The sequence below is a fragment of the Lycium barbarum genome, chromosome 3 (genome assembly GCF_019175385.1).
Source record: "Lycium barbarum isolate Lr01 chromosome 3, ASM1917538v2, whole genome shotgun sequence".
In the NCBI taxonomy this organism is placed as follows: Eukaryota; Viridiplantae; Streptophyta; class Magnoliopsida; order Solanales; family Solanaceae; genus Lycium; species Lycium barbarum.
In genome coordinates this window covers 134,850,448-134,875,859 of record NC_083339.1, presented here as the reverse complement: position 1 = coordinate 134,875,859, position 25,412 = coordinate 134,850,448, and the positions used below count along the sequence as shown (strand labels likewise).

The window sequence follows — 25,412 nt, the reverse complement described above, 5'->3', positions numbered from 1 at the left end:
TTCATTTTTAAGGATCTTATTTTTCTAGAGAAGATGTTTTTCAAAAAATTTGACCAACCCAACATTAAAAAATTAAAAATTATTTTTCTCCAAACTAAACACACGCATTATTTGATTTTAACCTCCAAAGTTTTGATTCTTTTGTGAATATCGAATATTGTGTCCCCTTGTATTTGTTAAAACTTCTTCAAAACTTCCTTCCTCATAAATAATTTGTTCTTTAAAAATTATTCAATTAGACTAAGAGAATTTTCATAGTTATGAAGACTCCAACAAGACATAATTATCGTGTCACTAAATTAAATTAATTATACAATAGAAAAACGTGATATAAGTTATATTTTTATAATTAAATTTACTATTTTTATATCTTGAGCTTGAGCCCGAACTTAACGCGGACCTCATGCAACTAGTATATGTATATCTCTTTTTAGCACGGATTGACCTTCATTTGGGGTGGTTTTTAATTTTTGCCCTTCAAATTGGTGGTCTTTAAGTTTTGTCCTTCGCTTAATACTCAAGCCCATTTGCAGCGAAGTTTTGCCTGAAGGGCAAAAGTTAAAGACCACCATTTTGAAAGGCAAAAATTAAAGACCCCCCCCCCCCCCCCCCCAGCAAAGGTAATCCTGCAAATTGCCCTATATATATCTCACTAACTACATGGACCTTGATGATTATATACGAAGTTAAATATTTAGTTATTATAATTCTCTAGCAAATATATAAGTATTTAACTATCAGAGGTGCATCAATTTATGAGTTTAATTACCTGAGCATAATAAACGGATAAAGTAATAGAAAACATGATTTGGACACTATGAACTAGGAAGAACTAACAATTAAAATGGGTCCTCTGCAGGGCATATGTAAGACATCTCCATCCAAAAACTAACATTAGAATAGAGGTCGCATTTACATAAATGTTGAATTTAAAGGCGTCACATGTGCCACTGTTAGAGAACCTAAGATAAACGACTCACAACACATAAGAATTATGTATAAAGTGGAAAGGCAATTTTGTCTTTTAATTTTCATTGTCGTATTATATGTTCTACCGAGTAATTATTCTCACAAAATATCATCTCTAAATTCTAATGAATCCTTAAATATCAATTGTTTAAGTACTTAAGAGTTCATCCATAGTGATTGAAATTATATTTTCCACAACTTTTAAATCAGCCCACTTAGTGATAATTAGTTTGATTTTTAAATGATACGTTCAATTTATAGATAATTACTCCCTCAATCTCAATTTACGTGTCATTTTTTCCTTTTAAAGACTCAATTTGACTAAAATTTGAAATTAAATTGAATTAGATTAATTCAATAGTTTAAGATTAAAATTTATATATTTGAAAACTACATAAAAAGTACTATATGTTGCGATTTTTGCATATCAATTTGGTAAAAAAATATATCATAAAATGTTGATCAAAGTTCATGCGGTTTGGATTTCAAAAAGTGATAAGTGCCACATAAATTGGGACAGTATTTCTTTTCTACCATTCCATGACAAAAAGAAGATGCTCGGATATTACATAGCTAATTAATTTCAACGAAAATGCATTTACTTGTAGCTCAAGCTTACCGATTACCATCACTTTCACTTACAACTATTATTCGTTATTTGCCATTTTGTTAGAGAATAAAGATTATTAAAGGAAATACAACAGTGACAAATATATAGAGAGAGACTGATATATTATTCAACTTTGAACTTAAGAGAGATTTTATTATGTAATATTATTCTACAAATGAACTTCTATTTATAGGAGGGGAAAACTTGATGGCCAAGTTAGCTTGGTGACCAAGCTAACTTTCTCCTAATAAACTTAATGGATATACAAAAAACTAATATTTACAACACTCTCCTTGCTGTCTTCACCGTTTTCCTTTTTGAACAGTGTGCTTTTTCTTCCCCCCTTTCACATTGCCTTTTTTCCCTCACCTTTTTCACGCTGCTGTCTTCACCATTAAGGTACCATCTTTTAATTGAAGACATAAAAACGTATATTATAAAATATTTACTAGGACTAAATTTAATTGCTTCAAAATTAATTAAGACTTACTCTCTCTGTCCTATATTACTTGTCCACTTTTCTCTTTATATGCACTTTAAGAAATCATAAATAAAAGTGTACTTTTATTATTAATAATTTTGCATCTCAAAAAGCTAAAAAAAAATTGTCAAATAAAATTAAGTATGATTTTTTTTAATGAAAAGCTTAAGGCCTCTCTTTGAAGTTTCGCTTTAGGCCACAAATATCAACAAGTCGCCCCTGATCCCATCGCCCAATGCCATCTCTGGCGAAACCAACAACCCACAGCTCCCTCTTCTCCTTCTCATCAAATCTTAGCATATCCTCAGATCTGAGTGTATTTTATTTCTTGTAACTCAGATATGAGTGTATTTTATTTTTTGTATATCATATTTGAGTGTATTCGCTATTTTTTAAGTCTAAAATAGACTATTTTCTTTATGTATTTTTCGTACATATTTCAAATGAGATTTTTTTTTATATAAATTAATACAGTAAATTTTGAATACAGCTGGATCCCTGTATTATTTTTGCATTTATGTTGTTTGAATACAACCGAAAATTAAATATAATAAGTTGAATGCAATGTAAACGTAGTTATGAATGAATACAACCTAATTGAATACATCCGAATTCAAATATAGCCGAATTTGAATAAATGTTACTGTAGCTACGAAATGTAATTAGTAAAAGTGTTACTATGCCTAAAAAAAAAAACCTAAAGTGTAGTCATTTTTGTAAGTTGTTGTGAATTAAATTTGGCCGGATTAAGTTGGGTCAAGCTAATACGGGTTATAATTCAACTCATCTAAAATTTAATTGGGCCAATACGAGTTAGGTAAAAATAAATAAAACACTGGATTATAACCCAAGCCATCATAACCCAAAGTTTGACCAAATTATAAAAACAAGCACCTTTTGATATTTTTTTCTCGTAACCCAAACACCAAATTCTAAAAGCTTTTTTTTGCAGGAACTTTTTATATATTTCTTACTTCAATTCTTTACCTTTCTCGGTCATAAAAGTGTCTGGAAAATATTTTCCAACAATGGCTACTGTTTTTGGCTTCAAATAACATTAAACTCGTGTTTTGCTTTTTAATCATATCTCCCAATAATGAAGCTTTGAAGACCCAAAAAAGAGGATTCTCTCATAGTTCATTATGGGCAAACGTCTTACTTATTACACTTCTTTTTCTTCCACTTTCATAGTACTTCTAATTTTCCGGAATAACAATTCCAACCAACTTAGTTTTTCTTTTATTCCTTCCCATGGCTATTCCTTACCATCTTAACTAAATGGAAGCACATTAATTTCTTTTTAAATTCTCTCATAATCAATCATGAAAAAAGTTGTTTGAAAAGCATAAGTTCACTGCCCTCCAAGAAATGAGATCACCACGTTAAATCATGTTGATGTCATTTTGCACTATAAAAACTTTTAAAGTATAGCCGCAAAGTAAGACCACTGTAATTTTTTTTTCTCCTTTCTAACTGTACTTGGTAATGCGTTACATGTATTTTTCTCATTATTACATTGAGATTAATGCTTCGTCCCTTTGTCCTTCTCAGTTCTTTCTTTTTCCTATTCGTCTGAACGTACAAATTAAGTCACTTATTATTATGTATCTAATAGTGTAAACGTTACGTGTGGTACTTAATGAATACTAGTATGCCCGTTTTAATATGCAAGCAACAGATACGATCAGTTTCTTGAATCATTGTGTTGTTGCAGAGTCATTACTTTATAAGTGAATTTTGATAAATTGGAAACAGGAAGTAGACGCCAGTGCCTTGACATAATTAACCCTTCAAGAAATTAATTCGCCTGTTTTACATAATTTATCTTCCCAACTCCCATAGTCGTCATATATCGAGTCTAATTAAAGTCATACTTTCATTATCAGATAACATTTTTTGTTCGGGTAGGCCTCATGGGTACGAAAAAGTCGAGCTATTTTCTGATAATGCTCACATAGTTTAGACTGCTTGCGTCTCCGTATAATTCGTGACTAAATGATTAAACCTTTTCGTAAACGACTTCATTAATTAGGGATTAGATCCGTATGAAAGTATTTGCTATATTTTCAATGATTCCTACCTCCACTATACTGAAAATAAGTGTACATTTTTACTTATGTTTGGGAAACCAAAACATAATTTATCATTAAGTTCCTAATGTAACCTTATCATTATTATTTTCCAAAAGATTGAATTTATTATAATCAAAGAATGATATTAATAAACTTATCAATTTATTAATTACTTTTTATGGGGTGTGCCAATCAAACATTCACTAAGGGCAAAAAAAAAAAAAAAAAGTTAAATTGCCTCTAATTATAGAAAGGTGATATTTTTTGAGACATACCAAAAAGAAAATGATGTCACGAAAATTGAGAGAGGGAGTATCTCACTAGACCCAGAAAACTACATATCCATATAGGCATAGCAATGCTACTCAGCAATTTAGCCTTCCGATTATACTCAGCAATGCTCCTTTTCCCCAATTTCCAAACCAGTGTTGTTTGTCTACGCGGCATTTTAAAATTACTATTTATTATTGAAATGTATCTCAGTATGTGATGGTTAATTAATTGGTGCTTGATTCTTCAAGCCCAATGTATGTATGTAGATCGTAGAGAAAGGGGGGAGCGGGGTAAAAGCGAAGGAAGCGATTGATTCCTTTGATAGTCACAAACAACTACAAGTTCAAGATAATGTATACAGTAGGAAAATAAACCAATTTGAACCATCAAAACTGAAGAAAGTACAAAAAGATCAACCGCCACTATCCAATCTTCACAGTTACACGCATCTTTCCAAGCAACATGTAGGAAAAGGAGAGGCACGTCAACGACCCCTTTTTCTTTTTCCTTTTTCTTTGTCGGCACTCTAAAAACCTGTGTGTGTGTATATAAGAGAACTATATTTCAGGTGCCCTACACGCATTATCTCTCATAGATCGATCATAGCACTCATTTTGTTGTTTATGGCACATAACACAGTTTTCGAAGATGGTAACAATGCTGGAGAAGGAAACAACAGCTCACATACGGGAACAACAAACTCTACTCCTCCTTTTACCAGGTAAACCCACTTGAGATCATGCAACTTTAGTTTTTTTCGCATTATAAAAATGTTGGATTAGATTTACGTAATTATCATGTGACCAGGAGGTCACAGTTAAGTTGCTGTCATGTGACTAGGAGGTCACGGGTTCGAGTCGTGGAAACAGCCTCTTACAGAAATGTAAGGTAAGACTGCGTACAATAGACCCTTGTGATCTGACCCTTCTTCGAATCCCGCACATAGCGGGAGCTTAGTGAATCGGGCTGCCCTTTATCATTATCAAACGCAAAGACACAAATAATGAAATGGTTTGTTGCTTAATTTGGTTAGAACTATAGTTTTCAAATTCAATTACAGTCTTATCTTATCCATGATTTGCCGTACAAATATTCGTTAGTGACTTTACCATTATTTTTGTTCCGTGCTGAAAAACGAAAAGGTTATTAGTGGGGCTTCCCGCTATCATGCGTGACAAGTTGGCGCATGTGATGCTTCTGCTTTGATAGTATACTGAATATGATAATCACCGTTGACGTTGACTTAGTCATTTCTGGTCTTTTATTGGTTTCTCTCTCTTTTTTAGGGCCATAAGGGATGTCGTGTCTCTCTGCAAACTCCGGCGTATTGTGGTAGGATTTCTACTGGCTTTGTTTCCTAATTTCCCGGTGAGTTTAATTTGCTATAAATTCCTACTTTAATTTGTAAGTATATATCTATTTGCATACTATTATTTGTTTAGCTTTGGCGAGTTCTTTTTTCCTTTCACCACTTAACTTTGTTGGTACAAGTTCATTTGTTTCGGATAAATTGAGAATCTTCGTTTTGCACTGCAGCTTTGTGGTTTTATTGGCTGGCTGCAAATAATTATATGCTTGTGCTTTTATAACCTTACGTTTCTGTAATTCCTTGGACTGTTAATAGTTTTTAGTTACAACTTCTTAACCTAAATCAGATGTTTTTCATCCAAGTTGTGGACCACCAATTTTTACCCCCTTTTTTTTTGGTGAAGGAGGGTGAACTACGGGTGGGGGTTTACACTAGTTGAGGCCTGAATCACTTGAAAAAATTGATAGTTTTGAGTGGGAAAAAATTAATACTCCATCCGTCCCAAAATAAGTGTCATCTTAGTAAAAAACACGCATATTAAGAAATCAATAATGTAACCTGAAGTTTACTAAATTATCCCTATATAATAAAAATAAATTATTTTTTTCTTTTGATTAGAGTATGCACAAGTAGTAATCCTTTTGACATTGGGAATCCAGCGTTACTACATGGCTTGTTGAAGGGAAAAGGGTCAAGTTTATCCTTATACTTTGAACTGAGGGGCGGATTTACCCCTACTACTTTAAACTTTTCAAACGTACCCCTACCGTTATCAAACATTGCAAAAATATCCATCCCACGTGGAAAATATATATATTTATTTTATAAAAAAATTGATTTTTTTAAAGAAATAAAAAAAAATAAGAAAAGTATTTGTATAATTCTTTATTAAAAAGTATGTTTTGTACAGGACCTGTCATCATTTTGTGAGGTACTTAAAATCTTTAGCCCATGGGACCTATCATCATTTTGTCTTCTCTATACCATGATTTTTCTGTACAAATTTACTATGTTTTCTTCATTTTTATAGTAGAATGAATTAAAATGTAGGGGAAAAAAATTAATGCCTAATAACTAAATATTTGATAAATAATTGAACTCCCTATGAGGAGATAATGAATTTTCGGAAGGATAAAGTACGTATATATACATATTAAGGAGAAATATTTACAAAACGTAACGATAGTTTTCTATGTACAAAACTTAACATTACAAATCCTATAAAAACCATACTTTTAAAAAGAATTATACAATTTTTTTAAAAAAAATGTTTTTTCATTTCTTTTTAAAAAATTAGTTTTTTAAAAAAATATATATTTTCCACGTGGCATGCTGACTGGTTGCCCAGGTGGCTGACATGGCAAGCCACCTGGGCAGCCAGTCAGCATGTCGTTAGGGCTGGGGATATTTTTGCAAAGTTTGATAACGGCAGGGCTAGGGGTGAAAAGTTTAAATTATTAGGGGTAAATTTGCCCCTTAGTTGAAAGTACAGAGGTAAATTTGACGCTTTTCCCCCTATTCAATTATCACTTAGATGCTACTTTAACTTGTCGTTTTTTGTCTAAGGGTAGAGTTGGAAAAAACTAACTAATTTATGTCTTGATTTTCTAAGGTAACACTTATTATGTGATAAATCTTTTTCGCTAAGGTGACACTTATTATGAAATAGAGGGAGTAACTCTTAGCTCATGAGGCAAATGATTGTGCCGTAGATCTAAGGGTTTGCTGAGTTTAGTGTAATAACTATGGCATTTTGTTGGTGGGCACGTCAACTAACAAAGGTCTTTTGGCATTCGGTTGGAACTAAAATAATGAGTCCATTTTTGGCAGATCTGGAATGAAAGAGTAGGGTAGGAGATAGATCTTCGGTTATTTGTGAAGAAAAGGACGTCATATGTATACGAAAAATTTTATGGTGTGTGAGATATGCCACGTCATACTTGTGTGAGGGTCTCTATTAATGGACAAGTGCACATTTATGGGTCTCACTCCATTTTAACTTTTCCTCTCTCTTCACCCACTTTCTTCAATTCACCCTCGTACCCCTCCAGCCATAACTTATTACTCCACTTACTAATCTCTCTTTGCCTAAGCTTGACAAAAATAATGTTAATTTTTTAGTTTGTTTACACAAGCCTTTTAATTATATTAATTTAAATAGCAAAACAAGACACAGTGGAAAAGACAACTTAATGTCTTGAAATTAGTTTTTTCGTATTTAATTAATTAATTAAAGTCATTCACAAGAAGAAGATAATGATAAAAATAAGAATGTCGAATTTTAATTATTAAGTTACATCTGTGCAACAATAAACATTCATTAAAGTAACTTTTCCGTTATTTCACTAACACAGTGCACAAAAATAACATTATACCAAGTACGAGTATATAAAGGAAATCGATAAATCATAACCAAATTGATAAATTGAGCTAACTGAAATAATAATAATTTATTGGTTTTGATAATGAGGAAAAAAAATGATTGTAATTTGATTTAAACTTGAAAAAGGTCAAATTAAGACAAACCAACCTAACATTATATATATTCAATTTTTAAAATTACTATAAATTAAATATTTATTATAATCTACTTTGTAAATATCTTTTTTTTACTTTGTCATAGTTTTTGTTTCTTAACATTTTTAACACCATATTTGACCTTGCAATTTTATCCCTGTGCGCGCGCGCGTCTCTCTCTCATATATTAATTAAATGAATCCATTACACCTATGATGTTTTTGTTGTCCTTGACAAAAATTTATTCATTTTTAATCAAGTTTCTTATGGCATTGTAAATTTAGTTCTGTGTGTAATTGATTAACATGAACTGGAGTAGATATATTGTATGAAATAGTATGGCAGTTGCATCATATTTCACAAAAAGCAAATTAATTTTGTTATAAAATATTTCACATCGAATCAACAAAAAATCAAAAAAAAAAACCCAAAAAAGCAATAAAACTCGATTTTATAGATTTAATTTTATTTATAGATATAAAATACCGACACAATTGATTTGATTTAATAAATAAAAAAATTCAAATCAATCAGATCTATTTACACGTACCAAGCATCATATGAACAATATAAATATATACATGAATATAGAAAGAATTGGGTGAAGAAAAAAATTATGACGGAAAACTGATTTAGAAAATAAAACGATGAGAGTAAAATAAATAGAGAAGACGATTGCTGATGGTGAAAGCTGAGGTTGGAGAGAGAATTAGCACTAGGAATGAGAAGGGGTCATAGAAGTGGGATCCATATATTTTTTTCAATAAAATATTACCCTCACATGCCAAGTAATATTTGTGTCTCACCCATGATAAAAATTTTCATATGTACACTTAAAAAAGGAATTGTTTTTCAACATTCCAGTGTGCTTTTTTTTGCGCGGATTGCCCTTTTATTTGGGGTGGTCTTTAATTTTTGCCCTTCAAATTAGTGGTCTTTAAATTTTACCTCTCGCTTAACATTTTAAGGTTGTGAATTCAAACTCCAACTCAATTAAAAAAATTCGCAAGGCAGACTTTGCAAAATTCTGCTTTTGCACAGGCAGAATTTCTGCCCATGCACATTCTGCCTGAAAAGTGAATTTCTGCCTTAAGGCAGAATTTGTACGGACAAAAATTCTACCTGTGCAGGCCAAATTCTACCTGAAGAGTAAAATTTAAAAACCACCATTTTGAGAGGTAAAAATTAAAGACCACCCCAGCTAATTGCCCTTCCAATGCTAGAGGTCCCCAAGAGAAAAAAGAATCGGAAAAAAGGGACACTTTTCACAAAAAGGATGTTTGGTCACTGACTGAATTGGAAAAGCAAATAAAGAAAAAAGGTCACACACTGAATGCAAAACTGAGACAGACTGACACCATTGTCTATCCGTTTCTAAAATTTCCGAATTAAAAGGATATTTTATTTCCACAGTGTAAATTATGTGTTGATACAATGAGGTTAGAAGTACAAGAATTCACTTCTATCAAAAATTTCCTGTGAGCTTGCAGTGGATTTTCTTCTATGAAAATCCTGTGAGTTCGTGTCGTGGAACGGAATCCACCTGCAAATTGAGCATCAAATGTTTCTGATTAGTTCCAGGGGTCAATTTTAAATAATAAGTGCTTTTCAGTGCACTTTATTAAAAAAACAATTGAAGAGGAGGACAGAAAATTAGAACCAATAAAATACTGTTGAAGTGCATGATTTTCTCGCGGGCCAAACAAGTGTAAAGATTTTTTTTTAACCTTTTTATGTGGCAGATTGATTTGAATATAGGGCCTATGTTTGTTTTTCATTTTTTTTGTGCGGATTGCCCTTCTTTTGGGGATTTATTTGTGGTCTTTTAAGTTCGGCTCTTTGTTTGGATACTTAAGGTTTTGAGTTCAAACTCTCGCTCAGGCATAAAAAATAAAAATAAAAATAAAAAATCGCAAGGCAGGGCTTGGGGTAGTGTATGCTGGATCCGGCATACAGTCCTTAAGAAAAAAGTAAAATTATGCCGGAGGGGCAGACTTTTCTTTGAGACATATATTTTATTTTTTCTACTTTTCAAGGCAAACTTTTAGTTATGCTTTAAGGAAAAGTTCGCCTTATGGGACATACTTTTAGTTATGCCTTAACTAAAAGTGTGCCCCATAAGACATAACTAAAAGTATGTCCCATAATCCGGAAATTCTCCTTAAGGCATAGTTAAAAGTTTGTCTTATAAGGCAAAGCCTATGTCTTAAGGAAAAGTTCGGCCTTATGGGGCATACTTTTGGTTATGCCTTGATTAAAAGTTTGCCCAGGCATATTTCCTTAAGGAACAGTTCTGCCCCATACGGCATAACTAACTTTGCCTTGAGGAAAAGTTATGCCCCCTCCGGCATAACTTTAGTTTTTCCTTAAGAACTGTATGCCGGATCCGACATACACTTCCCAGCCTTGCTTTGCCAAATTATTTTCTTATTTTATGCCTGAGCAGGACTTCGAACCCAGAACTTCAGGTATCTAAGCGAAGAGCAAAATTTAAAAATCACAAATATGAGGGGCAAAATTTAAAGACCACAAATATGAGAGGCAAAATTTAAAGACCCCCAAAATAAGGGAAATTCTGAATTGCCCTTTGTTTTTCCGGGAAAAGGACATAAAGGCCATCCAGCCCAAAGTGTAGCCAGCACGACTTTAGTCTCTACTAAAAGTTCGCTGCAAAAAAAAAAAAGGATTACTTGTGGCGACTTTAGTCGTCACTAAAGATCTTTTTTTTTTTCGGTAAAAGCCACTGAAGATAAACTATGTATAGAAAACATATCGAAAATGTATCATACGTACAAAAAATATATCATTGTTGTATAGAATATGTATCTCTACCGTATATGTATAGAAAATGTATCATATGTTTTTATAATTGTTGTGTAATTTGTGTATAATAAATGTATCATCAACGTATACTCACGAATCACACATATATTATGCATTAGTATGCACACTATACATTGATTATACACTAATGATTCACATATTATACATATTCCATACATAATAAGTATCATCAACGTATACTCAATAATCGTACATATATTATACATATAATAAATGTATCATCAACGTATACTCACTAAACACACATATATTATGCATTAGTATGCACATTATGCATTGATTATACACTAATGATTCACTTATTATACACATTCCATACATAATATGTATCATCAATGTATACTCACTAATCATACATATATTATACATTAGTAAGTTTATTATACCTTGATTATACATTAGTCATTCACATATGTATCGAAAATGATAGAAAATGTATCATAAGTCCATAAAACGTATCGTTGTTGTATAGAATATGTATCCTTACTGTATATGTATAGAAAATGTATCATTAGTATTATTATACATGTTTTGAGATATTTCTTGAAGGATCAATAAACTTATAAATATGCACATATTATACATGTTTTGGAATATTTTTTGAAAGTTCAATCACTATATAAGTATACATATTATACATGTTTTGAAACATTTGTTGAAGGTTCAATACAAATTTAACTTTTAGTGGAGACTTTTGTAATTGCCACTTAAAAAAAAAAAAGAGAGAGAGAGAGAAAGAAAGAAGAAGTTGATCTTAGTGGCGACTAAAAGTCGCCACAAATAGTCCTTTTTTTGCAGCGGACTTTAGTGGCGACTAAAGTCGCCACAGAAAGTCTTTTTTTTTCTTTTTCTTAAAGGGCGTTTGCGCTGCTGCCTGCTAGGCCAGCCAGCGCTTGAGAATAGCTTGGGCCGGCCAGCCAGCTCACGGTATTAGGCCCAAATGTGGGATTACTTTGGCCTATTGGCCATTGTATATCTTTTTGAAATTTTTACTTAGTGTAGTAATTATTGATAATAACTACCTTTCAATTTATTTATATTTAGAAGCTACAATGATTTTGTAAATTACCATTCGTAGCTATATCAAAATACATCATGTTGGAGTGGTTTAATCCAGGTCCGAACCCAACCAACAACATTACTTTTCTTATATTTTTTTCCTAGCTTCTTCTCCTTATATTTTGAGTGTATTTCGTCATATGTATCATCAAGTTGGAGTGGATGCAAGGGCGGACTCACATTGAGCAAAGTGGGTGCTCGAGAACCCATTGACCGCATCTCGAGCTTTATATATTTATATATAAAACTCAACAAAACGCCTATATAAAATGCTTAAGCACCCATTAAACAAACATACCCCTTGGTGCGTTGGTTGAAAAGTGAATGTCAAAGCATCTGCTTGCGTGAGATTCGGGGGTTCGATCCTGGTTTATAATGCATTTTCTTTTTGAAACTATGCTGGTTCGTAACTTCTTTATTGAGTTGGTGTTTCTAATTAAGTCTTCACTGCTTTGTTTCTCAATTTTTTTGGCAGATTCTTCTTTTTATGTTTACCACCTGGCTTTCCTTTTCTTTTCTTACTACTAACTTAAAAAGAAAAAAAAAGTTTTCCTTTTTAATTAGTTTGTTTAAGCGTGGTGAAAAAGAGAGAGAGAGAGTTATCACTTGTAGTAATGTTCTCTAGTCTTCCCTTCAGTATCTTAACTTGAACACAATAGTTTTTCTTTTTCTGCCGCTTTGCCTTTTTTGACGACTATTATTTGTCATTAAAGGCGAGCACCCATGACCTTAAAATTCTGGATCCGCCACTGAGTGGATGAAGTGGTTATTGGGTGTGGCTCTATCCCTTCCCACCCAGGTTTGAACTCAGCCAACAATATTACTTTTCTGACATATTTTTTCTAGCTTCTTCTCTTTGTATTTGAATGTATTTTTCGTCATATGTGAGCCAAATACATATGAGATGAGTGTATTTGGCCAAGTCAAATGCATTAGCTACGAATTGTAATTTGGCAAATGGTAGCTACATATAATAAGAGCTTCATATAAGGTAGTTATATCTGTAAGTTTATCTTTTTCTCTTGTTTTTTCGTAATGTTCAAGTGTTCTCATCTAAAAACATTAAGCTATTATAAATAATATATTTTTAATTATTTAATTATACTATATTTCAATAAATACAATCTTTCACTTGTTCAGGATATTAAATAGAATATCCCTCTTTAGACCGAACTGTTTTTGTAATCTTGTTGTCATTGAACAATTACCTGGCATATTGAATCCTGACTATTCAATGAACATTTTTATTTCCAGGTGGTGGCCGTGTTTCAGTTTGACTTGAAACTAATTTTGACTGCTCGGAACAGGTGAGGAAACAGAGAGATGTTAGGATTTTTTTTTTTTTTAGAATCATGGTTCCGACTGCTTATATTTATGCTCATATCATTAGAAGTTGGATTTAATAAAACACACTAATAGTGTAATGAGTTTTTGCATTATCAATGTGGTTTAACATGTTATAGCTAGACTACTTACCATATGCTCTAAGTTACTAATCAATGCTTATCGAGTACATTTACTTGTAATTATCTTTTAAATGACTTAATTGTGTAAATTGTTTGTACACTGTTAGTGCATAGACTTTAATATCAAAATGATTTAAGTATCCCACTGATGGTGGAGAAAAAAAGTACAAAACACATCATTTGTACGATTAGTACAAGAAAAACGGTATAACCTAGTTAAAATGGTAATTAACTTAAATCATTAGAACTTGCATTGTAATTTCATGTTGTATCGGAGATTAAACTATATTCTACATTTTACATATAAAACAGGAATTCCCAGAAGAATATCCATCCTTCTGAACGAAAATGTTTACTTTTAAATTTCTCACACAAGATTGCCCCAGTGGTATTTACGGGAGAGTATATCTTTCCCAAAGGAACCAAATTGGAATTGGTTGATGCTGTTACAGGACAACAAGTGAGACATGGACCTCTTGCCTCTGCACAAGTTGAAATATTTCTACTTAATGGTGATGAAAATGGGACAATTCAGGACCTAAACAGTCGTATTATGATGCGAAAAAGAGGTGGAAAATCAGGGCGCCCCAAAAATCCATATCTGAGGTTGCAAGAAGGCGCTGTTTCTGTTGCTGAAGTTATATTCAAACACACTCCAAAGCATATGAAGAAGTTGAAGGTGGTAAGGCTAGGAGCAAGGGTTGTCGATCAACCTGAAGAAATTAAAGTGATAGAGGCCGTGATAGGAACCTTCACTGTCAAGGATAAACGTTTAAGTGAGTATTTCTACTCAATTCCTACACACCTACTTAATTACCTTCAATAAACATCATTTCTTGACAATTTTCATTGAAAAAGATAGAATAAGTCTGTTTGAGTTATGATTTTCACAGGAAGCAAGAAGCGGTACCCTCCATCACCAACTGATGATGTATGGAGACTAAAGCAGATTTCCAGAGATGGTGCTTTCCATAGCCGGTTAACTGAAAATGGTATCAAAACTGTGGAGGATTTCCTAATTGAACTCCATAACAATCCTCAGAGGTTACGCCGTGTAAGAAATTACTGATTCTATCTAAGAACCTTACTTCACAATATTTATACTTGCAACTTCAACTTGTGAGATTTTGTGGTTCATGAAAGGTCTATTACTGCAATATCTGTGTTTTCTACATTCCGGAAATGACTCTTTTTCTTTCATGCATGTAGATCCTTGGCAAAAACATGTCCCATAATTCGTGGAATACCGCTACAAGGCATTCGATGACATGCAATCTTGATGGAAGAAAATACTTGTATTATCATATGGTGACAGAACAAAAAGCTGTAGTGGTGTTTAATGTTGCTGGCCAGCTGATATGGTTGGACTCAGGGTGCGGTTTACATCATTTCTATACACTTTCTGAATCTCAGAAGGTATGTATCTATTGATTGATTGGCATGTATCTACTCATCTGTTGGCCCATTTCTTGTTCCCTGCTTCAATTTTGGATTGATAAACAGGCATATGCACGCAAGTTAGTGGAATCTGCATTTGCAAACTGGGAAAATGTACTAAAATTTGATAGCGAGATTTCTGTCATGGATCACTTATCTTCGTCCAAATTCTCCCCATCATCCTGTCCCGCGGTTGATGATTTCCAGCATACGGAACTTCAACTTACTTCTGTAAGTGCTCTTTCACCAAATTGTTTTTCTTACACTACTAATGCACTGAGTAAACGTACACTGCAATGTGATGAAAAAGAATGACATATTTCGTGTACTGATTTGAACTTTGAGAATCTCTCTTTATTTTGCAAAGAACAATATAACTATATCAGCTCCTTTGCCTTGATGATAATTTTGTTTAACTGTGCACAGAAGTCACATTTGATTCAGCGAACTGCTGAAAGTAACCAGTGCGTAGTCAAAGCTGAATGTTCTACTTCTAATGCAATTGCTGACCGACAATCAGAGTCAGATGAGATCTCTTTTGCTATCACTTCTCCTGGCCATTCAGGTCTAGGTACCTGGGGTTATCTGGGATCCCCCAACGATATCACATCTGTGATTTTAGATTCAGGAGATTGGGAGAAAATTATGCAATTTCTTTGTTCTGATGCAATTGAACTTGAGGATTCCCCACATGGAGAGCCTGGCCAGGTCTATCACTCTGCTGATGAAACATGTTCCACGCAGTTTAATGGATTGCAACATGATGAGAGTTTGGATCTTTCCCAAAACCAATTCACACACCTGGTGATTTCTGAAGATTTTCACACTGTCATCCATGAAGATGGCACAAATGCTAATCAATGGACTGAAATGAATGATGCCTCGATGGTTCCAATGGCCTCTATGTGCAAAGGCAAGTCCAAGAAGAGCTGGACCAAGATATCCAGCATACTGAAATGGTTCTTATTGAAGAGGTCTGTTAAACTGAAAAACATCTGTATTACCAGGGAGCAGAAATTTTCAAGATAAGCCACAGGGAAAACAAGAACCACTGGCTCTGTCCCATTTAGCTCCCATGGAGATCGATCAGCAGTCATCAAAATTTTATACCGTGTGATGCTTTTAGTTCATCGTTGAAATTAGTGTGTGATTTTTATGAATAACTTGAGTTCATGCTTTAACATGAACTACTTGACGAGTTTGAATTGTTGGAACTTATGAAAAATGTAATGACTTTAAATATTATTATTTTGTCTGAAAGACCGAATGTCAATTCGAATAGGAAGAACATGCCATACGATGCTGCTTTTGTACAGTTAAACATGCTTTGCAATTAAGTGGTCCACTACATTTATTTGTCCGTTCTAATGCCAAAGTAAGTATAAAGTACAATGGCGCCCATCATTAGTCAATCTTTTGAGATTATTTTTAGGTATTTTCTTCCTGCTTATGGAGATAAGGATGTGCCCATAATTTACTTTCTTGCTGTGTGACTTCATTCCGCCAGGAACTCAAACCAACCGGGCTCATAGGAAAGCACATACAGATCAAGATTTTACATGTTACTACTACTACTTCTTATCACAATTAGGTGGTGAAAATTTCAGATTCTCAAAATTCTCTTTCCATAATAGACTCCTCTTCCCACTCCATTCCATTTTCACCATTTATTCTTCTCTGTATATTAGTCATTTTGATAAAACAATTGTTTTATTATCAATTTTTAACAAATACATTAGCTGTTTATTATCAATTATTTTAACTAACCACATCAATTGCTTATTATCGAAAACAGTCTCTCTACTTATCACAAGGTAGAGGTAAAGTATGCGTACACCCCACTCTTCTTAGACCCCACTTGTGGGGATATATTGTTGTTGTATATCACTCGCTTATTATCAGTTTCAATAGCTCTACAAAAACACATTAATAACTGTTTATTTATGAAATCACATTTTAGCATTAAAAAGGGAGTAATTTTCAGCACTTTTAACTACTTTCAAACGAGCTCACATCAAAAACCTAATCATAAAGGGACAGCTTGAATTATAGGAAAAATCTGAAGGCAACAACACAGTTAGTGTAGTATGGTGTGCTCCTCTCAGATAGGGTCGGCTCCTCTTCGTTAGAAAAACACGTCTTCTTTGGGACCCACTTTTCTTGTCTCTATCTCACAGTATCTCCCTATATATATGTGTCTTTTGCCTCTCTACCCCGTACACTTTGATCCCCATCTTAAACTACCTACTTTACATCTATTCCTACTACTACTACATAGTATACTGTCCAAAAGCCTCTGAGTTTACCAAATATAGTTCCCATGAATGACATAATGTCAAATTCTCAGGAGTACTTAGGTGAAAGTAGCAATATTATTGGATCAACCCAAAACAGCAATTTAGAGGATGAGTTGACTCCCTTTTTCTGTTCACCAACGTAAGTCAACTCTTTGTCTCCTCCTTTACCCTTATCCCCATGCAATGCTATGGAGTATTCAACCAAGAATCTGGCTTTTTTTTGTTCAGCTTAATTGTATACTGGATAGTCTTGCTCAAGTAAAGCAAGATTTTTTTTTTTTTTTTAAATAATCTGACCAGCGTGATTTTTTTTTCCTTCTTGGTCTGACAATTTCGTCAGCTTGATGTTGCTTCGAAAAGTTTGTGTTTTATATTTCTTAATTCTTGCGTCTGTTTTATGCTTCTTAATTCTTGCGGTTCGTTGTTCTATCCTTGTACTTAGAATGAAGAAAATGCTGGAGGTGATGGTGATCCGGACCTTTAACCATGTTCTAAAGCCAACGTTGGAAAAATCGATTCGTAATGTTGTAAGTACACTTGTTTCCTCTATGAATATGATTAATTAGACCGTACTCAAATTCAATTCATCAAAATAATTCTGTCACTTTCATAGATGATGCTCCATATAACAGCTTTGAGTTTTCATTTGAGGTAAATGGATTTTTATTGCTAGTATTTCACTTTACCAGTTAAAGCCTGTTTGGATGGGCTTATGCCTATAAGCTGTTTGCAGCTTATAAGCTAAAAAAAATAAGTTGGGTAGTCTAACTTATTTTTTTTGGCTTATAAGCTGTTTTCAGCTTATAAGCTGCTTTAGATAAGCTAAGTCAAATGGGCCCAATTATTTTTTTGAGCTTATTTTAAGCACAAAATGACTTTAAGCTGGTCAGCCAAACACTCAAAAAAGCTGAAAACAGCTTATAAGCAACTTATAACCAACTTATAAGTCAATCCAAACGGGCTCTTAGTTTTGTCAAGTTAAAAATTATCTTTAGTGCTATTAAAATTGGGAAAAATGAAGAAAGCTGATAACGGGTGAAATAATCACCTGATGTTAGGCAGAGCAACAGTTGCTAATCTGTCATATGAATTATCATGACTTTACAGCTGAAATTCCGAATTAATAAGGTAGTATTCTGTTTTGGAACTCAGTTTTTCAATATACAAAACAAAGGCCAATTAAAACATGAAACTAGTGTAGTGGATATTTCCTATCCGGTGGCTAATTGCTCCAGAAAGTTTATATACTTAAATCTTGAGGGCATAGCTGTTATGACTTTGTTGTTCGTATTGCAAATGAATTCTTCTAATTGTAATTCTCGGTCCAGGTAAAACACGAACTTGAATTGGCTGAGAAGAAGTTTTTGTTCGCCAAGGGGTAAGGACCATTCTCTGTTTTTTTCCTGTATTCCTATTCTCCATTTAGCCAGTGATTCTGTCACAATCAATTTGATTTTTCAATCGCATATCTGAGACATCATTGTTCTATAGAAACTCTGAAAAAGATATTCAAGCTCCTAAACCAAGAAACTTGAAGTTGAAGTTCTTGACAAAGGTATCTGTTCCTGTACTTACTGGAGTGGCAATTAAAGGAGAAGGAGGTAATACTATTCAAGTGGCTTTGATTGATGGTAATACTGGAGAAATTGTTGACTCTGGACCAGAAGCCTCCGCTAAAGTGGAAATAGTTGTTCTTAAGGGAGAATTTGGAGGTGATAATGAAGGTAATTGGACAGCTGAAGAGTTCTGTAGCAACGTTGTGCGAGAGAGGGAAGGAAAAATGTCTCTTCTTGCAGAAACTGTAAATGTGAGACTTTATAAAGGCATTGGTTCTATAGATAAAATCAGATTTACACATTCTTCAATCTATATGAGGACGAGGATGTTCAGGCTAGGTGCACGAATTGCTGACACTTTCAATAGTATTCGAGTAAAAGAAGCAAGGACTGAATCTTTCACTGTCAAGGATGGGCGCCAGCTATGTAAGTAGCTTCCTATTTACACAATATAAAGAAGGTTTTGCAGGGGTCAAAGTTTCAGAAAGAAAAAATACAAATAGCATCTTAGGAATTTTTACGAGAAATTTTTCCTATCTTTTGGCCTAATCCTGCATCCTCCATTTTACTCCATCTTTTCTCTGTGGAGTTGTAGACTAGACCAGTATCAGAATTATTTTTTTGAGAAACATATCGGTGTATGCATATATGAAACTTTAATTAATAACTTGGCCAAACATGGTGTCGTTGTTAAACTTATGAGAGTAAAGTTTGCTCAGAAGGTGAACCTGAAAGGCTGGCATATTGTGGCCATGCACTTGGAGGTTAGAAACATGACTAAGTTTGATAGTTAATAAAAAGGCTAGTTACACCTAATGCCAAAGAATTGGTGTGGTTATGAAAACAGCATGAAGTTGATGGCTAATATGGGTTTGCTGTACTTATTTTTCAATTTCTAACTTAGGTTTCTCCATAGGAGGATAAAGTGGAGAAATTAAACTACCACAAGCAGTGGCGGAGCCACATAGAGCCGAGGGTGTTCATCCGAACCCCCTCGGCGGAAAAAAAATACTATTTTTACAAGGCTAAATTTTTTTTTTTTATATATATAGTAGATGTTGAACCCCCTTAGACTTCTTCGTATATTTACTTTTTTATATTTTGAACCCCCTCAGCGGAAATCCTAGCTCCGCCACTGACTACAAGATCTAACTTGTTAGAGTAGATACTGATTACTTGTTGTTCTATCTGCAGATAATGAAAAGCATGATCCACCATCACTATCCGATGGGGTACAGCGGTTAAAAAACATAGGTAGAGGCAGTAAGTATCGCCTCCGGGATGAAAACGTCAACACTGTAGAGGACTTTTTGATTTTGCTCCTAAAAGACCGTGAGCGACTCAAATGTGTAATTCGTTTTGCCTTTTATCTTATAAGTTTCACATCAGAGTGCTTGTTACCGAAATAAACATGCTTATTTGAAATGCATGTACCTTTAAAGGTTAACTCTGAGAACTTACCAACTCACTGATTGTATATCTAGCCCTACTATAAGATCATGGATTGATGCTGTCAATTTTAACCTTGTATTGGAACTTAGCATTAAAATAAATAGTGTAAAATCAAACTTTCAGTGTGCAACCTTTATTACAACCTAAAGCTAGTGACATATATAGTTGTTGATTTTCAGGTACTTAATCTAAAGCCAAAAATGTTGGAGGAGACAATTCGCCATGCTCAAAGATGCATAATTAATGAACAGATATACTCATATATTGACTTCGAAGAAAATGAAGGTGTGGTTTTTAACATTGTTGGAGAGGTGCAAGGACTTATTCTGGGGTTACAATATCTACCTATGCATCTATTATCTGAAAGTGATAAGGCATGATTTTTTTTAGACCAAAACTTTCGTTGTTCTCTCTTTCCTTTTGGTCCCCTCTTGTCTCACATTTGTTTCTGTTTTCTTCCTATCTGTGATTGAGATTGACAGGATAATGCTCAGAGGCTGCTGGTATCTGCATGTGAACATTGGGATCATGTCGTACCAGTTGATAATGAAATGTCTGTCGTGCAATATCTTTCTCAAATATTGCCAACCAAGAATCCGCCGAATTCTTCAAGACAAGAGGTTCCTAGCACCAGTAACAATGTTGAGAATTTTAGAATAAGTGATGGACACTGTTCTACCTCCATCATTCCAGCCAGAGACTGTTCTACCTCCATCATTCCAGCCAGAGATGCAAGTGCAATCGGTCTGAATGATTGTGGTTCCACCAGTATTAGCAACATGGAGTTCTCTAACTCCCCGATATATAGTCCTTCAGTCCAAGATTGGATTGATCAGTGCAACTATCGTTTTGAAGATTTGGTTTTTGGATTTGATGCTCATCAACCGCATGATGCTTCTGCGTCTAAGGTAAATGTGCATAACAGGTGGAAAATGCTGCTTACTATCTTTAGACAGTCCTCGATGAGAAGAAGAGCTGCAGCATTAATGGATATTCAACCTACAAAGAAGCAGAAAGTCTGTTGATTCTGTTGCTTTACCCTATTAGTAAACAGTTTGACAGCAGGTGCATATTTCCTTGGTGATGTTGCTGCTTACCAAAGAATATTAGTAATTGCTATTGAAGAATGAGTTTCGACTACTCTGGTTATTTTATGCAGTTGATAGGATACATCTCAGTGCTCCTCATCACAGACAAGGAAAGCATAACCTTCCCCTGCAGGTTCTAGTTACTCGTTGTTCTGGTGCACCAGTAGCTGAGATTCGACATTTCTAGAGCTGCTTTGAAGTCTTTGTTGTTTAACCTGTGCTTCACTTTGAGTTTCTCTTGTTAATTTGAGAAGGCGTGTCGAAAGTCTAATATAGTTATATGTTAGAATGTCAAAATAATATAGTTGTATGTTCTAAGTGTTTAGATTCATTTTATATCTTGGTTAATTGTATAGAAAACTATTGATAATCATCTCATAATTGGAAATCCCAATAATTAAAAGTGTCTTTACTACAACAACAACAACAAAAACAACAACATACCCAGTGGAATCCCACAATGAGGAGTCTGAGGAGGGTAAAGTATACGCATACCTTACGCCAATTTGACAGGTAGGGAGGTTGTTTCCGAAAGACCCTCGGCTCAAGAGAAAACAAGACAAAAGAGTCAGATAAGGAGTGTCTTTATTTCACGAAATCTAAACTTCTACATAAGGAGGCATTTTTTTGTTATTCGCCACTTAATTCAATAAGATGTTTTTCTCTTTTACAGTAAGTTTCTTGCAACTGTATCCAACATGAAAGGAGGTTGAAATAATACTTGGTGAGGCAAGCTTTTGTGTTCATATTACTTGCTGCAGATTTGGACGAGATGCATTTAGTAGAACTGCAGAAGAAATTGTAGTGTCCATCTGTTGGAGGGACAACAAAGATATTATTATTTTTAGTGCTTATCAAGCGAAAATAAACTTCTCTCTTAATATGGAAATCGCTCCCTGCTAGTGTATGCCTCTCTCTATCTCTCTCACACACATCGATTTCCCCATTTTTCAGCCACATACAGGGAAAATGGATTTTCATTGAGACCTTCTTTTCTATTACTAGTTCAGCTCTATGTGTAAGAAACTGCAGTGTAAATCTTGTCACTATTAGGATATCCTCGCAAGGTATTACCTACTGAGTGCTACCGCGGTTATCTCTTATAACGTGTATTACACCTCCTATATCTTCTTTGTAATTCTCTGTACTGAACTTACTGTTCTTTTAAGTTTATTTTTTTACTAGTTTTAATCTGTCTCTCTGTTTCTGATATCCTCAACTACCACTACTTCTTAAAGTTCCCCGCCAGAGAGGCAGAGACTCAAGGATTGTTCTGCCTACCAATTGCACTCTTAATACTTAATACTACTTCTATGCCTTCTCTATTGATGTTTCCTTGTTGGCTGAATTGTCTGACTTAGAAAGATGATACGGGTAGACAATTATTGATTGCGGTTACTATTCTCATCAGCAATGATTTGCTGTACAATTGGGCCTGGTTATTTTGTGAGCTTCCATATATGACCAGTTTGACATGAGGTGTCAAATATAAGCATTACCAAAGAAAAAATTGAACTAAATGAAGAAGAAGCTTTAGATGGTCATATTTACATGTTATCCTTCAGCTTTCTGAAACATGGAACTCTACATGATATAGTGATAAATCTCACTCTAATACCATGATTAACACTGGTGAGATAAATTGCACTTGGGATTCACCTATTAGCAGAACACATTCGATGACTAGGTAATGCAGGATTTTCTCAAGACCAAGGAAGAGTCCTATCTTTTTTTTTTTTCTTGTTTATTATTGAATAAATTCAGAGAAATAAAACGTATTTTAGTACATCAGTTGACCCACTATTGGACAGATTTCTGTATACTCTAGTATATGCTCTATTCTTGAGATATGTAGTAGAATAGAAAACAACTGCTCTGTATACAATTCTGTAAAAATTGTTAACAAGACTAAAGCAACTATAAGGTCTTTCACATTTGTACACCATATCAGCTTGAAGTAGATCCGAGTATTGATGAACACCTGCAGGCTCCAGCAATTTGAAACTCTTACATTTTGCAAGCCTTGCTGTCCTCACACATCTCCTATATGGAAAGAAACAACAAGGTGAGTTTTATTAGTCTGTAGCCTTTCCTATGTATCAAAACATGCTCCTCATTATGCTTTATGTGTTGAAGGTCTTCCAGCAGAAGTTCAACATATTAGTCAAAGACAAAATGAAAGATCTAAACAAGGTTAGCTTTCTGCCAGGAACAGCAAAGAAAATGTTATAATGCATGCAGTTTCCATGTGTCGTGAGAGAAATTCAAAAATCTAAACTGGAATTTTCTTCATTGCTAACAGGAGAAAGAACCTGAATGTATTTATAATTTCAAATACTACTCATGGATCTGAAGTCAGTAAGAATACGACCTGCACATCAATTAAAAGGCTGAGAAAGGTACTCTGCGTGATAAATATGTAGACTGGCAGAGACAAAGATAGGGCTTTCGTTGTGAATATGCATATACGCAATCCTTGAAAAAGGTATGAACAGTAACAACTACAGAACATAGCTTATAAGAAAATGAAGACCATTAATGGATACAGTAGAGCCCACCTTCTTCCTTCATACCTCCAGAACTTCTTCTAGAGATGGTCGACCTGTAACAAGAAACACAGTTTCAGGAAATTGTTTTTTAGACTATAAGTAAAATTTCTGCTGCCATCCCATGATGGACAGGGACATAAACTGCTTAGAAAAGTGCAACAATGTAGTACTTCTGTATTAAACATTTCAAAAAGATTGAATGTGTAATATATACTAAAATAGATGTCTATATCCATTTATACATGTGAACTAGATAGGTAAGGGTTCAACATGGAGCTAGAATCCGTCTGTTCTCTGTCTCCAAACTTTTTTATACTGGAAGTTTGGAAGGAGACAACCAAGTGGGATTAACCTGTTATTTGAAGACGATATTTTGCCCAGACTCCATACACGGTATCAGCAATAGTTGCAACCTGCAAATCACAAGCTTCCATGAGAACATTTCAACCATCTTGGCACAACAAACTTAATCTAGAATGGAAGAGGACTTACAGGTTCATATTTTGTAATGGCATACACCCATCGTAACCCAACTGCTTCGTAGAGCTGTTTAAATGCCTTGAACAAGTTATAAAAGAGGTAAAACAAATTGTAAATCAAATACACATATGACAGAGAATATTACATCAAGATTTTCCAAACCTCAACATCTGTCACCACAGTTCCATCTGATAGTATAGCATGCATTCTTCCCATAACCTAAACAATTGGTGACAAATTGTCATTTTTTCCTAGAAGTAAAACAAGAAAAGGGAGCTTGAGCAATGGATACAAAAGAAACTGTAAGAAAAAAACTATGAACAGCTAGCCTTACATGAGTTTAGTTAAACTAGGTACTTGATAGATAATTAAAGAGGATGTATTTAATTAATGAATGGTTTAATCATGGAACATACCGTCTTGTAATCAAGTCCTTCATTCTCCTCTGGGCGGTATTCATCCAAACTTATGTCGAGAAAGTTAATTGTTCCATAACCTTTATCCCTATCTCTTAACATGTCAACCTGACAAAAATTAAACCTACACCCACAATAGAGCTCTATTTCTTACTTGTAATTCAAAGAATTAAAAGAAAAACTGTCCTCCACTACACGGTGCAGAAACAGGGAGAAGACAAATTTATTTGATTCAGTGTACCTCACACATGCATAGGGGACATTCTGTTAGGGTTTGCCCTGAATTTTCTATCTTATTTGAATTTTATCATAATTGTGTTTTACTTTAAAAGGAATTTCTTAATAGAAAGGGTTTTCTTTGTGAAAAAAGATTCTACCACGTTTATTCCTTTTCTTGTAGGAAAAGGTTTGGACTTCTATAAATAGGAGTTCCTTTCTTCTCATAAATAACACAATAGTATCCACAATGTAGCCGTTTAAAGAATCTTGTTTAGGGGGAAATTATTCTCTCAATGGTTTTTATGTTTTTATATTAAT

At 34.0% G+C, this 25,412-nt stretch overlaps 3 protein-coding genes across 5 annotated transcripts; 2 read left to right on the top strand and 1 right to left on the bottom strand.

The window, feature by feature from the left end:
* The first annotated feature begins 4,973 nt into the window (after positions 1-4,973).
* LOC132632739 (calmodulin-binding protein 60 A-like) lies at positions 4,974-16,334 on the top strand. 3 transcript variants are annotated; one of them, XM_060348799.1, is made up of 8 exons: positions 4,974-5,126; positions 5,692-5,773; positions 13,389-13,441; positions 13,913-14,376; positions 14,494-14,654; positions 14,810-15,016; positions 15,104-15,268; positions 15,467-16,334. In XM_060348799.1, exons 1-8 carry the CDS (start codon positions 5,029-5,031, stop codon positions 16,064-16,066), a joined length of 1,830 nt encoding a protein of 609 aa, XP_060204782.1. In that variant the 5' UTR covers positions 4,974-5,028; the 3' UTR covers positions 16,067-16,334. The 3 variants fall into 3 exon arrangements, with proteins under 3 accessions (XP_060204782.1, XP_060204781.1, XP_060204783.1); XM_060348798.1 differs by having other exon boundaries at positions 15,464-16,334; XM_060348800.1 differs by lacking the exons at positions 4,974-5,126; positions 5,692-5,773 and adding an exon at positions 12,304-12,933 and having other exon boundaries at positions 15,464-16,334.
* A 748-nt stretch (positions 16,335-17,082) lies between these two features.
* Positions 17,083-23,035, top strand: LOC132632735 (calmodulin-binding protein 60 A-like). Its single transcript, XM_060348794.1, has 7 exons — positions 17,083-17,473; positions 17,777-17,861; positions 18,663-18,712; positions 18,826-19,316; positions 20,085-20,239; positions 20,522-20,716; positions 20,825-23,035. The coding sequence occupies exons 1-7, from the start codon at positions 17,358-17,360 to the stop codon at positions 21,365-21,367; spliced, it is 1,635 nt and encodes a 544-aa protein (XP_060204777.1). The 5' UTR covers positions 17,083-17,357; the 3' UTR covers positions 21,368-23,035.
* Positions 23,036-23,343: 308 nt separating this feature from the next.
* LOC132632737 (uncharacterized protein At5g50100, chloroplastic-like) lies at positions 23,344-25,088 on the bottom strand. Its single transcript, XM_060348797.1, has 6 exons — positions 24,876-25,088; positions 24,622-24,678; positions 24,472-24,525; positions 24,332-24,392; positions 23,989-24,032; positions 23,344-23,473 (listed from the first exon to the last, which is right to left on the bottom strand). The coding sequence occupies exons 1-5, from the start codon at positions 24,975-24,977 to the stop codon at positions 23,998-24,000; spliced, it is 309 nt and encodes a 102-aa protein (XP_060204780.1). The 5' UTR covers positions 24,978-25,088; the 3' UTR covers positions 23,344-23,473; positions 23,989-23,997.
* Positions 25,089-25,412: the final 324 nt, after the last annotated feature.

Bases quoted from the DNA above. Each gene is read 5' to 3' on its own strand.
- LOC132632739 (XM_060348798.1), top strand. From the start codon at position 5,029: ATGGCACATAACACAGTTTTCGAAGATGGTAACAATGCTGGAGAAGGA. The intron at 5,127-5,691 runs GTAAACCCACTT...TCTCTTTTTTAG, and splicing joins TCTACTCCTCCTTTTACCAG to GGCCATAAGGGATGTCGTGT. The intron at 5,774-13,388 runs GTGAGTTTAATT...TTTTATTTCCAG, and splicing joins CTTTGTTTCCTAATTTCCCG to GTGGTGGCCGTGTTTCAGTT.
- LOC132632735 (XM_060348794.1), top strand. From the start codon at position 17,358: ATGAATGACATAATGTCAAATTCTCAGGAGTACTTAGGTGAAAGTAGC. The intron at 18,713-18,825 runs GTAAGGACCATT...ATTGTTCTATAG, and splicing joins AAGTTTTTGTTCGCCAAGGG to AAACTCTGAAAAAGATATTC. The intron at 20,717-20,824 runs GCATGATTTTTT...TGAGATTGACAG, and splicing joins TATTATCTGAAAGTGATAAG to GATAATGCTCAGAGGCTGCT.
- LOC132632737 (XM_060348797.1), bottom strand. From the start codon at position 24,977: ATGTTAAGAGATAGGGATAAAGGTTATGGAACAATTAACTTTCTCGAC. The intron at 24,679-24,875 runs GTATGTTCCATG...CCAATTGTTTAG, and splicing joins AAGGACTTGATTACAAGACG to GTTATGGGAAGAATGCATGC. The intron at 24,393-24,471 runs GTAAGTCCTCTT...TGTGATTTGCAG, and splicing joins CCATTACAAAATATGAACCT to GTTGCAACTATTGCTGATAC.